Genomic DNA, 13,421 nt, shown 5'->3' with positions numbered 1-13,421 from the left:
TTTTTCACACCATGTTGTAGAACTGAGTTGCTTCTAAGAAAACTAGCATGTTTCTGCAACAAACCTTCCACAAATGAACTGTTAGGTTGAAATGTGTTCAGAAGAAACTCCTTAGCAGAGTTCAGAATACACTTTGTAAATTTTGTTCTTTTGTTAAGAAGCCATGTGGAGTTCTTTAAAGTAGTTCAAAGTTGTGCATAGCAGATCATTTCTAGAAATCTGTCCATACTACATTTACCAAAATTAACTGGATCATACTTGTTGTAGTAATTTGGATTCAGTTACTACAGAGAATAGCACCACAGAAATGCTATGAATTAAAGTTATATTTTTATTTTACAGCAAGACAACTACTGGTAATTAACACAAGTTTTTTGTGTGTGCGTGTTTTTAAGGCAACGTTAGTTCAGCTGAATAAAGTAAAAACAGATTTATATTCCAAACATTTGATTTATTCAAAATTTATTTTTTTAAACAAAACAGGACAATGATTTTAAATAATAAACATGGTATATTCTGTTGATCAAGACTTTTAAAACTAACCACATTTAACCATAACTTTTATGCAATTCTGTTGTGGTGCCCTCTGCAGTACTCAAAAGTATTGGTTTCCATTTCATCAACTCAACTTTCTAACAATACAAGAAATCAAGTGTTTGCTTAAATGAAGCATCATCTTTTTTTAGTGATGAAGGCTCCACCAATGCAAAAAGCACATCAACACAGTTATTCTTCACACCTACAAACTTTTTAAAAAATGAAGTCTGTTCAGCCTTTTTGGTTTTTCTTTAACACTGCCCACATGGAGAACAGCATAAAGCTAAGTAACAAGCTCGGCTTCACTTTAGCAGTGCAATGAATGGCGTCAACCAAACTTCATGAAACAAATAAAATATACACATTGTCAGCAAAATTCAGCTGTGTAGTAGTGATTTAAAAAAGCAACCTTTTAGTGGGTCACAACTAGACTGGTTTTCAGCGTGCACCTTTCCTCAGGAAGAGTTTCTCCCTGATTCACATGTAAAGAATGGAACATGCATCAAAAAGCCTTTGTTTTCATGTAGAAAAAATGCCCTTCAAAAACAAATTCAGTGATGTCATAAGGCAAAAGAATATGAAGCTGGGTGAAGCATTTTGCCCCAGAATATGTACACACACACACACACACACACACACGTATATCAGATAGACAAGTAATGGATTGGCTCAGTAAAGTGAAAAATTGTCCATTTTTTATAAATACATATAATTATTGCTAATATGCTACACATTATGCTTTGACATAGGCGTGGCGTATAAATTAGGATTTAAAGCTGCCATAGTGACAATGCTAGCCCTGCATTTAGCAGCAGACATTCATCCCATTCTCAGGAAGAAGCGGTATACAGTTATAAAAAACCATAAGGCTTATGCAATGTCCCTCTCCAATTTTGCTTTGTACGGTTTTAAATTTGTTTTTAAATATTTAAAACAAAAAACCAAACAAGTCCAGTTCACCACAAGTTAAGAACAATCTCATAATGAGGGTGGAAAACAGGCTCATAGGAGCAGAGAGGGAAAGAGTACAGCATGCATTTACAACTTGGTTATAATCTAGTCCTTAATCATACCATTGGAATACAAAAAAATCCAATTTAAAGACTAGACTAACAGTAGAAGGCAAAAAGCCAAGAGTGTAGACTTAGTTAAATTAAGGTTACAATGTAATCAGTAACAGCAAATTCATCCTGCCCGTTAATATACTCACAATATCTACTGCAATTTAATATTTATTCATGACTAGTATAGGTATATTATCTGCTCACTTAAAAAAAGATATTAAATACCTGCATCATGAAATTACATTCTTATTAACAATAAGACATTGTGTAAGAAAATAGCTCATGTGTGAAATGTTTTTGAAATGCATTTCCCCCCACACACACACAATTATCAAAACATTCACCCACAGAAACAAAAACCTCCTTGAAGAGGACGGGATTGATGAAAGGGCTTAGCTAGGCTAATTACAGCACAGTGATAACAATGGTTCAAGACAGAACCAATCAGAGTTGGCCAAAAGATGCCCTCAACACATGGCTATCAACTCAGCCCACTTTTGGTTCATTGCAATGAGACAAAAAAAATAGTTTTAATATATACATATAAATACAAGACTCCAGCTTTTGTTTTTTGCAAGGCCTAGTTATCTATTAATTTATATTTGCTCTGCAGCAACTACAAGAGGTAGGCATGAAGCATCTAAGGACTTCTCTCCTAGTGTTCCGCTACTAGCGCCATCTTTCAAATGCTGCAGAAGCCTGTTGTACTTCTGTAGTGATGTTACTCTCCAGTGTGCTGCAATCCAATGGACAAAGGCCATTTTACCTCTCAATTTACTGAGATAGCGTACCACAGAGCAAGAAGCTTTTCCTGTACTGAAGGATACTGTCTTTAGAGAGTTTACTGCAGAACATTCATAAAGAAAATGGATCCTGGGACCAATTCTCTTGATTTCCTTTTGTACATAAAAAAAGAAGGTACCATTTGGCCAAAACTACAGATGTATTTTTTCACAGATGCAAGTGCCATGCAAAAATAAATTAAAGAACAAATACCAAAACATACAAGTAATAAAACTATTGAAGGTAGATTTTTTTAAAAGCATTTATATAAACATAATTTATAATACTTTTTTTTCCTCCTTTTTTTTTTTCTTTTTGAAATACAGTCACAAAGCTGGGGCTATACATCAAGGATTTCCTCTGCAGTGCCTCCACAGCGTAATCTGTAGCGTCCTGTCCTCCAACTAATAGTGGGGTCCCATAAGGCAGATAGGAAAATGTATATTGTCATGGATTCTCTGATGAACCAAGCTACTGCATAATCAAGTTTTGAAAAACACAGAGCACCACCCTGGGAATGAAACACAGACATTAATATTTAATGCAACTACGAAATTAAATATTTATTTTATGGGCACATCTTGTCTAAACAGAAGTGTATTATCACATGTGTACAGTCTTTTATCAATTAAATTGTGTTTGGTTAAGCAATTATCCTCGAAATATACAACAGCATCCATTTTGCGAACATACTGTAGCCTGCCCAATTTCAAAAGCAACCCATTTAGTAAATATTTTCAATACTGTACTTTCAACCACAGTGGAATGCTTTGGGGCCTGATTCAACACCCAATGAAGTTAATTAACTTTACTGGGAGATGATCAGACACTTAGAAACACACCACAGTAACAACAAGAAGATACAATTTCAAAAGTACTCTTGGTCAAAAGAAAGCTTATATTATTTTCATATACACAGTCTGAAAATTGTTGTACTTCTCGAACAAAAGTTAACTATTCACCTGCCGTGATGAATACTACATATTAAATGATAGGCTCATGGCATGATCACTAGCAGGGTCTGAGAAATCACTTGTGTACAGAAGGAGGAGATGGGGGGGGAAAAAGGATAATGGCTCAAGTTTCTCATTAGTTAACTGTCTCTTCAAATGAAAGCTATAAAAAGAGACCTTCAAATAGACATTCCATTTTAGGCAACAGAGATGAGTTGGAAAAGCATCTCACACATACTAAAGTAGTAGTTAGTGGGCCAGATGTTTGGGTACTCCCAAAGAGTGAAATCCATCCTATACAGAGAGTATGGCCTGCAGAACAGGGCCCAAGGAGGATGTAAATAGTGCACAGGTCCTGTGTGGTCCCTCTGCACAGGGGTTTATTTCATTCCACACGAAAAGCACATAAGATGAGGAGGGTGGAGGGGGAGAGGGGAGTGCAAAACTGGCACGAAGCTCCCACTGGCACTACCCAATGCTAGCCTTGCTCATGGTGCATGCATTCCACCAGGTGCTGTGAGAGAGCAGCCAGGGAGGTTTCTAAGGGCAGGTCTTCAGAACTCACCGGATCAGCGGGTAGTGATCAATCTATTGGGGGTCGATTTATCGCGTCTAGTGTAGATGTGATAAAATCGATCCCCGACTGTGCTCCCCGTCGACTCCGGAACTCTAGCTCATGAGAGGCAGAAGCGGAGTTGATGGGGGAGCAGTAGCGGTCAACTCGCCGCCGTCCTCACGGCCAGGTAAGTCGACCTAAGATATGCTGACTTCAGCTATGCTATTCATGTAGCTGAAGCTGCGTATCTTAGGTTGAACCCCCCGCTACTGTAGACCTGGGCTCAGTCATATCAGCCTATAAGGGCCACATGGAGCCAAGGCACCTACACCAAGGTCTATGAAGTGCAATGGGGCATGTGGTTCTGCCTCTTCCTTCCCCACTACAGCGACAGCAAAGAAGGTGTGTAGAGAATAAGCCCCATAGTCAGCCATATGCCACTGCAGGATCATCCTTATACCAGATGTTCCTCTCTGGGTGGAAGTACACTGATCGTGTGTCCACGGAGGGTGAAATGCTCCTGAGGATTTGGACCAGAATCACCAGAACAAAGGTGAGATGGCAAGCTGAAGAGAGGTAAAAATGTTCAGGATCCATGCAGTGGTTTCCCACATTTGAAATTCTGTTGAAGTCCTCTTGCTGCTCCCTCCCCCCAGTAATAAGTCCCTCATTGCATTTCTACTGCTGATTTTATATTTTTCTGTACCATTTTCAAGCTAGGGTGAATGTATAAACAGCTCAGCTTTCTTAAGTCACAGGATATGCCTACACTTAGAGCTAAGGGCGTGACTCTCAGCTCAAGGAGACGTAACCACACTAGATCTGACCAAACTAGCATGTTAAAATAGAGTGCAGCCATGGCCGAGCAAGAGGTGGCAGGGGCTAGCCATCCTAATTTCGTGCCTATGGCCTCAGACAGGATTGTACTTTGAGTAGCTAGTCCTTCCCCCAGCTCATGCCGTTGCAGCTACACTCTATTTTTAGTGTGCTAGCTCAGAGCTAGTGTCTCCTCAAGCTAAGAATCACCACCACAGCTCACCTCATAGACATACCCACAGGCTTTGCAGCTAAAGCATGTTAAAAACAAACACCAACCTCCTCTTGCATCACCAGGAATAAGCTAGGTTTTAGGCCATGAGTAGTTCATACCTTTTCCCTCCCTAGGCATTTGACGGCATAATATCTTGAAGGGAAAAGGGAAGGCGCACAAAGGAAACATCTCGAGAAGATGCTTGTCTTTCAAGTATCATATTTCAAAATTCCCTGAGTTTGCAGAGAGAGGCAGTGTTTACAAAGAACAAAACTAGAACAGAAAGCCAAATTCTGTACTGCCTTTCATCCAGTTTAAATTGGAGTGTATGTAAGATAGCAGAAAATGCATGAGGCCAAATTCTATCCTATCTCCCAGGATAGTGTTTTATAGAAGATTCTCAAGTGAAGTCAGTTTTAACTGTAATAATGGCATTAGCAATATCTGTCAGTATAAGACGCAGGTCAATATGGACTCCAACTACATACCTGGACGCCCCTTAGCTGAATGTAGTCAAATATAAACCATGCCAAACAGTGACACATGAAAAATACCATTATATCCCATCTGAAAACATGATGAGCGGCCCATCCAATAATTAAACTGGCAACAAAACATTCAGAGATTGGCTCACAAATTATCGTAGCAGGCAGCATGTTAATTCGCAGCTTGGCCCACCTAAAATTAAAAATATAAGGTCTATTTTTAGTGCCAGACAAACTTTGCTGCATAATACATAGTTAAAATTCTGTTTTCATTTCCTCCCCTTTCCCTCAGTAAGTTGTGCTTTAAGCTTCTTTTCAATGAAACACTCCTCTAATCTTTTGCTTAATACCCACTCCAGCAAATATTGGCATAAACAATATCTGTTATATGGTTACTGCACACAAAGTCCAAAACTTATCTACTGGAGTATACTGAAGTATTTAGAAAAATGCTTGCTTACATTTTTATATTTGTTCTATTAAAAGCTCTTCAGTGTTTATTTCTCTCTCAATAATACATTAGAAAGCTCTCCCACACGAAAGCTGCATCAGAATGTAAACTGATACTTTAGCGGTTCTATTTGGGCTACTAGGTCAAATAGTGAGTTCGGAAAAGTGCATTATACCTTATAATTGTGAACTGATTAGAGGCAATGACAGAGAAAGACAGGAGAAAAATCTATATATAGTTAGAATTTTTACCTGATCATTCTGGATTGAAACTGTGAAATGGAATATGAACCAGAGTTTTGCATTGCAACTTGTGTGGCCATTGCAAATTTCCAACCTCTGAAAATGAATGCACGTCATAAGTAACTTCCAAATAACATAAGTAAAGAACAACTCAAGTGTTGAAGGACATGTTATCATTGCCATATATGCTGTAATAAAATGGTTAAACTACCATGCTTAATATAAGCAATAATTTCTCTCTCCACACACAAGAGAGTTGTAATTGAAAAAGGAGCCACACATTACTACTTCAGAAAACCTGAGCCAACAGCAACAACACAGATTATGTTTGTGCCGTGTTCACAGAAAAACTGACCCCTTGTAGACTTCTGAAAGTGAGATGCAAGTTTAATTACTTCTCAAAGGATCTATTCATATAGGATAGATGGACACACATTTCCACCATTGTTCTTAGTTATTTGCACTGTGGTAGTGTCTAGAAACCCCAGTCATTCACAATCTCTTTGGGGCACATACCTTGCCACAAAAGAGCTTGCACTCTTATTTGAAACAAGATGCAAAGAATGTGACTAAACAGTAGGAGAAAAGGGATGAGCATGGTAACGAAAATAAGTTTCCATGATTCCATAGGTTAGTGTGTGCATAGCTTGGGGGTTCCAAATCAACTGAAAGGTTTTTGTTTTTTTTTAAACAATAAAATCATACATCCCCAATGCTGCACAATCTGGCCATCACTTGTTTGCTAACTCCTTGCAGAGGTCCCAGAAGAAGTGGCTCTTCAGGAGGTACTTGCAGGAGTAGAGGGTAGTAGCCCTACAGATTAATTCAGAGAGGACATTTCATGCACAGAAGAGTCGGGGCTTATGCTGCTACTTATGCACTACATGGGAACACCTACCATAGTTTTAAACATACACAGTGAATGTGCCTCAAATCAAATACTTAACCAAGAGGCATTAGTTTTATCTTACAAAAACAAAGGATCTAAGTATAGAACACACTGTAAACTTAATATTGTCTAAAGAAGACTCACTGGAAGTTATCTTACCGGTCAGCTATTGCTTTGGCCATAAAGTAATCTTCAGCAATGTACTGTGCAAAAGCAATCAGTCCTCCAGCTTGGTCTAATACATCCTTTCTCATCAGGCAAGACATTCCTGTTACACATTTGAAGCCAGTTACATTGGCAGAAATATATGATCTGGGATGTGAAGTGCCAAAATATACCTACAAAAAGATAATAGTAATAAATTGGGCTTTAAAACTATGCAATTTGTGCAAGTTATTTTTCTAATCAAATGACTTTCTACTTCACTTATGGTATCTTTACTATCAGATTTATTTCTCTAAAAGATTTTGACAAGACAATGGCTAGCTAGCAGCAGCTGACTTCACTAAAAGAAACTTGGCAGAAACCTTTCAAGCAGCTACAGTTTTTGTGTTGTGCTATCTATTTGCTTTGAAACTCCTCTGCCTGCACAGTACAGAAAGCATAGAAAGAATCAAAAACTACACTTTCACTTCTTGTCCTAAACTGAAGAAAACAGCTTTGTTTGAAAAGTTTTTCACTTTAAAAACGCAAATATCAATCTCCCATCTTGTATTAGGCACAATGGGTTTACTTGTTAATGTATTAATATTTGTTATGTCACTGCCCTATTACGAGTACATAGTCCAAGAACTCAGACTTAGATAAAACGAGGTTTTATGACACAGGAGACCAGAACATATTACCCCTTCTAGAATTCTGCAACTATCCATTTGAATCTATAACACTGGTGCAGAACACAAAACACAGCAATTTTGATGAACTGTCTCAAAAACAACTTGATCTAGAATAAAATAAAACTGTGGTCCCACGAGTCCTCAAATCAGAATGCTGTACAGTATTGATTTTAATAAGTGTAGATGGAGAATTTTGGAGTTATTTATTATAAAAATATTAAGCTGAGGTTTCACCTATAAACATCATAATCAGCTTAAGTATCAGAGAGGTAGCCGTGTTAGTCTGGTTCTGTAAAAGCAGCAAAGAATCCTGTGGCACCTTATAGACTAACAGACGTTTTGCAGCATGAGATTTCGTGGGTGAATGCCCACTTCGTCGGATGCAAGAGTGGAAATTTCCAGGGGCAGGTGAATATAAGCAAGCAAGAAGCAAGCTAGAGATAACGAGGTTAGATCAATCAGGGAGGATAAGGCCCTGTTCTAGCAGTTGAGGTGTGAAAACCAGAACCAGTTTCTCCTCCCTTGGTTTTCACACCTCAACTGCTAGAACAGGGCCTCATCCTCCCTGATTGATCTAACCTCGTTATCTCTAGCTTGCTTCTTGCTTGCTTATATTCACCTGCCCCTGGAAATTTCCACTCTTGCATCCGACGAAGTGGGCATTCACCCACGAAAGTTCATGCTGCAAAACGTCTGTTAGTCTATAAGGTGCCACAGGATTCTTTGCATAATCAGCTTAGAACTTCCTAGGGCCTATGAGGAATCCAGCAGAGCTTGTGTCACCAGCCCTATCCACCATTTGTGCTCATTTGCAGACAGGCACACACACGGTAGTTAATAGTTAAGCTTGGAAGGATTAGATTTTTAGGTGGTAAGTGTCAAATTCACTGTACACACAAACCAACAAAAATATTTCTGTCAATAATAATTGAAATGTATAGATAGGCAAGTAAGAAAAATGTTGCTTGCAAACTTACAGTTTGATTTAAGGATATTTATGCAGTATATTTTGACATATGTTGACCAATTCTGCTTAAACGGTTATAAAGCTTTAATTTTTTGCACCTCAATGTCGGTCATTAAGTAATTATTGTCTGATCCCCACAAAAATTTCCCATAACTGTGAAAATTCAAAATCAATAAAAATAGAAAATGCTTAAAAATAAACATCTAAATTATCTGTTGAAATTATAAAAAAATAAAATAAAAATAGAGTTCTGCTAAGCTTATCAATAGCACGTCAGAGAGACTAAGCAATTATCAGTTTGTAAACTGAACTTTGCTCTGCCAACTGCCAGCATCAATTACAATGTAAAAAACCGGCATCATTAAAGTTACTTGACAAAATATTAACATTGCAATTACAGTTCTTCAAAACCAAAACACTAAGTTGTGGAAGTTACGAAATCAAAGTGTGTTATCAGATAGCACTAAGGCTGGAAATCTACCCTAAAGAACTGTCCACTGGAATTCTGTAAAAACAAGCAGAAATGTTTGAGAATCAGGACATTTGGAGTTTCATACCCATTCCCTAGCAATAATGCACTTAATAGGGTCCTGGCTTTAATTTAAAAATATGCAAAGTTGTTGAGTACAAATTCAGATTTTAGAAGAGTGTAGCATACACGAGTTAAGCTAGATCTTTGTTTATCTTGATGGCACAATATCACTAGTAACATTGTATTAGGAGGGTAAGGAAAAGAGGACAGTTAGATATCCTAGATAATATATAGTGTGAAAAGTGGACTGAGTCATAGGACTACTCATTTCACTATGTGATGGAGAATTCGGGGCAGCGTTTCTGGACTACATAGAGGTATTTCTCAGTTATGTGGTGATTTGGGGGGGGATGAGATGGTTCAGTACTGGACGCGTAAAGGAAGCCTGGTGATTGGTTACGAACGGGTATCTAGTGAATAGCTAAAGGATGTGCTTTGGCAAGCCAAAAAATTCAGGGTTTTGGTTTGTCTGTTTTTTTTAAATAGAAACTTTACTTTAGATTTCCTGAGATTTTCAAGTTTTGTTTATTCAAACTAGAGCATTTTAATGTGATCCTTTTTATTTACATCATAAATGTGTCCAACCACTCTAAATGAAGAATGGTCTTCAGGAATAAAACATGCACATTATCACAGTTCCTATAAATGGCCCATTAGTGGTTTTACAAAAAAATTACTAGAAATAAAGTGTTTACTATCAGATCACACACAGACTGCACCCGTGTCTTACCTTAAGCCTTTACTGTTCCTTTGTTCACAGCTAAACTAAATGTTTTTACCCTAGGGAGGGTTCTTCAGAAGAGGTGGCGTATAATATTTCTGCTTACAATTATATTAAAGTAACTATTTATGAAGGGTGAAAACTGATCCAAGGGCAAATACTCACAAGTCTCTCCAAACAATTTTAACCCACAGTACCCCTCCGGGTGGGACCGGGTGGGCAGAGGGGCCTTCAGGGCCAGCATGAAAGCCCTTTTGGCAGCAGAGTTGTGACTAGGCTGCTGGGACATCAAGGGAGGGGCTATTTGTTCTGTAATACATGGATCCAACAGACAAGAACTGCCGCTTAAACAAAGGGCAGTAACAGTCTCAATTCTAGTTCACAGCAAAGAACTTGCCCTGCCAGCACAGAGGTGAAGTCAAAAGCTTCCCCCACCCCATAAAACCACAGAGGAAGCTCAATCAATTGGGTGCGGTGCTAAAAGCAGTGACTTTCCTGATCAGTTCTACAAACTTTATAATAAATCTAAAACTTTTATTTTATATAAAGTTGTAATCTTAGACACTGAACCACAGGCTGTCAACACTGTTACAATTTCCTGTAAACTAGGCTTAACGCACATGCGAATGTTATAAAATATTTTTTTTTAATTTACATATAAAAAGCTCATTAAAGGTAAAACATATTGTTGGAAAGAAACCATAATAAAAGAAAGTAATATTGCACTCACCTGTTCTAAAGTGGCAGCAAAGCCCTGTCTGTCTGCTACATAGGGCAAACCATGGACCAAACCAACTTTCTCTGTCATTTGATTGGCCATATCAGTTAGGGTATCTGGTGTTACTATGTAAATGATAAATTGATTATTAGTATGCAAACACTGTATGCCATTTGTTCTATGAAACCATTTGTTCATTATTAGTAGTAAGTTCACTCTATAAAGATATATTCAAGCTTATATTCTACTACTAAAAGTGCAGAAAAGGTTAGGCACGTATTTGGTGAACTATAGTTTTGTGTAACAAAAAATTCCACTAAGACTGGGAGCAGTCAACATTTACAGTCTAGCGTAGGTTTCTAACAATTTGCAGACTGGCAGCAGTGGGACAATAAAAACTGACACCAATTTTTTAAAATTAACTATTTCTCCTTTTGCAGAAAATCTATCATTGAGACCTGAAATTAGAGTACTAGTAACTCAATCACTAGAAATATCAAAATACTTGTTTCATTTTTAGAAGTGCAAACATCCTCTAAATCTATAAATTGGCTGTGCTACTTTAACTAAAAGACAATACTTAGGATTGAAATCTCTTATTTTTTAACTTGTACATTACAGCAAGAGACATGCCTCATCTTAGAGTGTATGTGTGTACAAAATCACCAATCAATTATTCAAGTAGCAAGACCAATGCTATGGCACTTACTGCCTGTGTCTGTGCAGAGCTATACACTGAGCATTAATCACACAGGTGCATCTTAATTTAGCTTTGGAGTGATCAACAAAAATCCACTAAACTGAAGTACAGACAACACATCATATACACCTCTACCCCAATATAACGCTGTCCTCGGGAGCCAAAAAAATCTTACCGTGTTATAGGTGAAACCACGTTATATCAAACTTGCTTTGATCCGCCAGAGTGCGCAGCCCCCTGCCCCCAGAGCACTGCTTTATCACATTATATCTGAATTTGTGTTATATTGGGTCGCGTTATATCGGGGGTAGAGGTGTATTTGAATTCAGAAGCCATGTCATTTAAGATCTCAAATTAACGCAGACCGTGTCCTTTAACAGTTGTAACTCAATTGGAAATCAATCTTAATGTATAGTCTTATGAGAACTAAATTGCCTGCCTAGTGGTACAGCCAAGAAGCAACTAGTATGAGGGGAGGGATAGCTCAGTGGTTTGAGTATTGGCCTGTTAAACCCAGGGTTGAGAGCTCAATCCTTGAGGGGGCCACTTAGGGATCTGGGGCAAAAATCAGTACTTGGTCCTGCTAGTGAAGGCAGAGGGCTGGACTCAATGACCTTTCGAGGTCCCTTCCAGTTCTAGGAGATTGGTATGTCTCCAATTATTATAGTAGGCAGAACTGTATTTTTAAAGTAAACTATTTCAAGAGAACATTCCAAACACCACCATCACACCATACACCTACCTCTGATTCCACTGTCACAGATCCATATGAGATCATACTTGGCAACTTCATACCCTGGCATTAAATTGTTAATTTTTGGGTTGATGCCAACCTTTTTTCCACCTTAAAAATAAAAAACAAACAGTTACACACATCATGCATGTTTCCAAATCCAGAAGCTATTTTACAAATATGTAATAGAATACAGACTCTATACCCCTCCCCCTCCACAAAAAAAAACAAAAACATAGGGCGGTAGAGGTAAATGCTAACCTTCACCTCTGAAAATCTATTCTGGTCGTCTTAGCCAAACAAAGACGACAGTTGAAGCCTATAGTACATGTGACATACATTCCTCCCATTAACAATAGATACTGTAGTTTTTCCAAAGAACATTTTTATTAAATTTTGTATCGAAGAGACAATATTATAAGCTCACTAAATTACTGTTAATCACTCTAAGGGCCCTGTACATACCAAAGGAGCTCAGCTATCTGCTGGGGCTTAGAGACTGCAGTCTAAGGGGTCAGAGTCCCCTTCTCCTGAGTTTGCCAACTCAGCTGATATATGTGGCAATGACTCTCTTGGGTACGATATCTTTTTTTTTTTTTTTTTTTTGATTAGGTGGGAGAGTAGAATTAAAAGTTCCTTGGTGCAGGGACCAATTTGTTGTTCTGTGTTTGTACAGCAGATAGTACAATGGGGTCCAGGTCCATGACTGGAGTGCCTAGGCTAGGCACTATGGTAATACAAATAAAAATAACCACCTCAGCATTTGTGTCCCTAGCTGACATCATTCAGTTTGTTCAAAGTTAGTCAGGGAGAGTAATAAAGATTGTGGGCACTAAAGAGCCTTTCCCCTCCTTTAAACACAAGGCACATAGAGGAGAGGATGTGGCCCTATCCTAGGAGTGTGTGGAGCAGGAAAATTTCTTAGGAGCAGCCCCACTATCACGAAGATACATGGGAACACTCTAAAATCATTACTGGGCATTCAGGCCTAGCCAACTGGCATCGAAGTCCAATGCACAATTGTTTTTTGCAGTCTTAAGGCTGAAGTAATTGATAAGCTGCACAGCCCTAGCACTGAGAGGAGTGATTGTGGAGTAGAAGAGAGTGGCAAATATTCATTCGCACAAGCTATCCTCCTGGAGTTTGTTTTTTTAATTGGTGTCAGGATGTCGATGACAAGCTTACATTTCCTTCGAATAGGCTATCCTACTACAGAACCAGCAT

At 38.3% G+C, this 13,421-nt stretch overlaps 1 protein-coding gene across 1 annotated transcript in view; it reads right to left on the bottom strand.

The window, feature by feature from the left end:
- Positions 1–311: 311 nt before the first annotated feature.
- Positions 312–13,421, bottom strand: part of UGCG (UDP-glucose ceramide glucosyltransferase) — a 37,959-nt gene continuing 24,849 nt past the window's right edge. The window contains exons 4-9 of the mRNA XM_045021471.1: positions 12,207–12,308; positions 10,777–10,889; positions 7,150–7,328; positions 6,111–6,197; positions 5,412–5,601; positions 312–2,895 (exon numbers count right to left, since the gene is read on the bottom strand). Coding sequence (XP_044877406.1) covers positions 2,725–2,895; positions 5,412–5,601; positions 6,111–6,197; positions 7,150–7,328; positions 10,777–10,889; positions 12,207–12,308 — 842 coding nt within the window. The 3' untranslated portion in view covers positions 312–2,724. The remainder of the gene's footprint in view (positions 2,896–5,411; positions 5,602–6,110; positions 6,198–7,149; positions 7,329–10,776; positions 10,890–12,206; positions 12,309–13,421) is intronic.

The sequence above is a fragment of the Mauremys mutica genome, chromosome 6 (assembly GCF_020497125.1).
Source record: "Mauremys mutica isolate MM-2020 ecotype Southern chromosome 6, ASM2049712v1, whole genome shotgun sequence".
NCBI classification, from domain to species: Eukaryota; Metazoa; Chordata; order Testudines; family Geoemydidae; genus Mauremys; species Mauremys mutica.
Note: the sequence above shows the minus strand (reverse complement) of the source record. Positions and strands in the feature narration are given on the sequence as shown.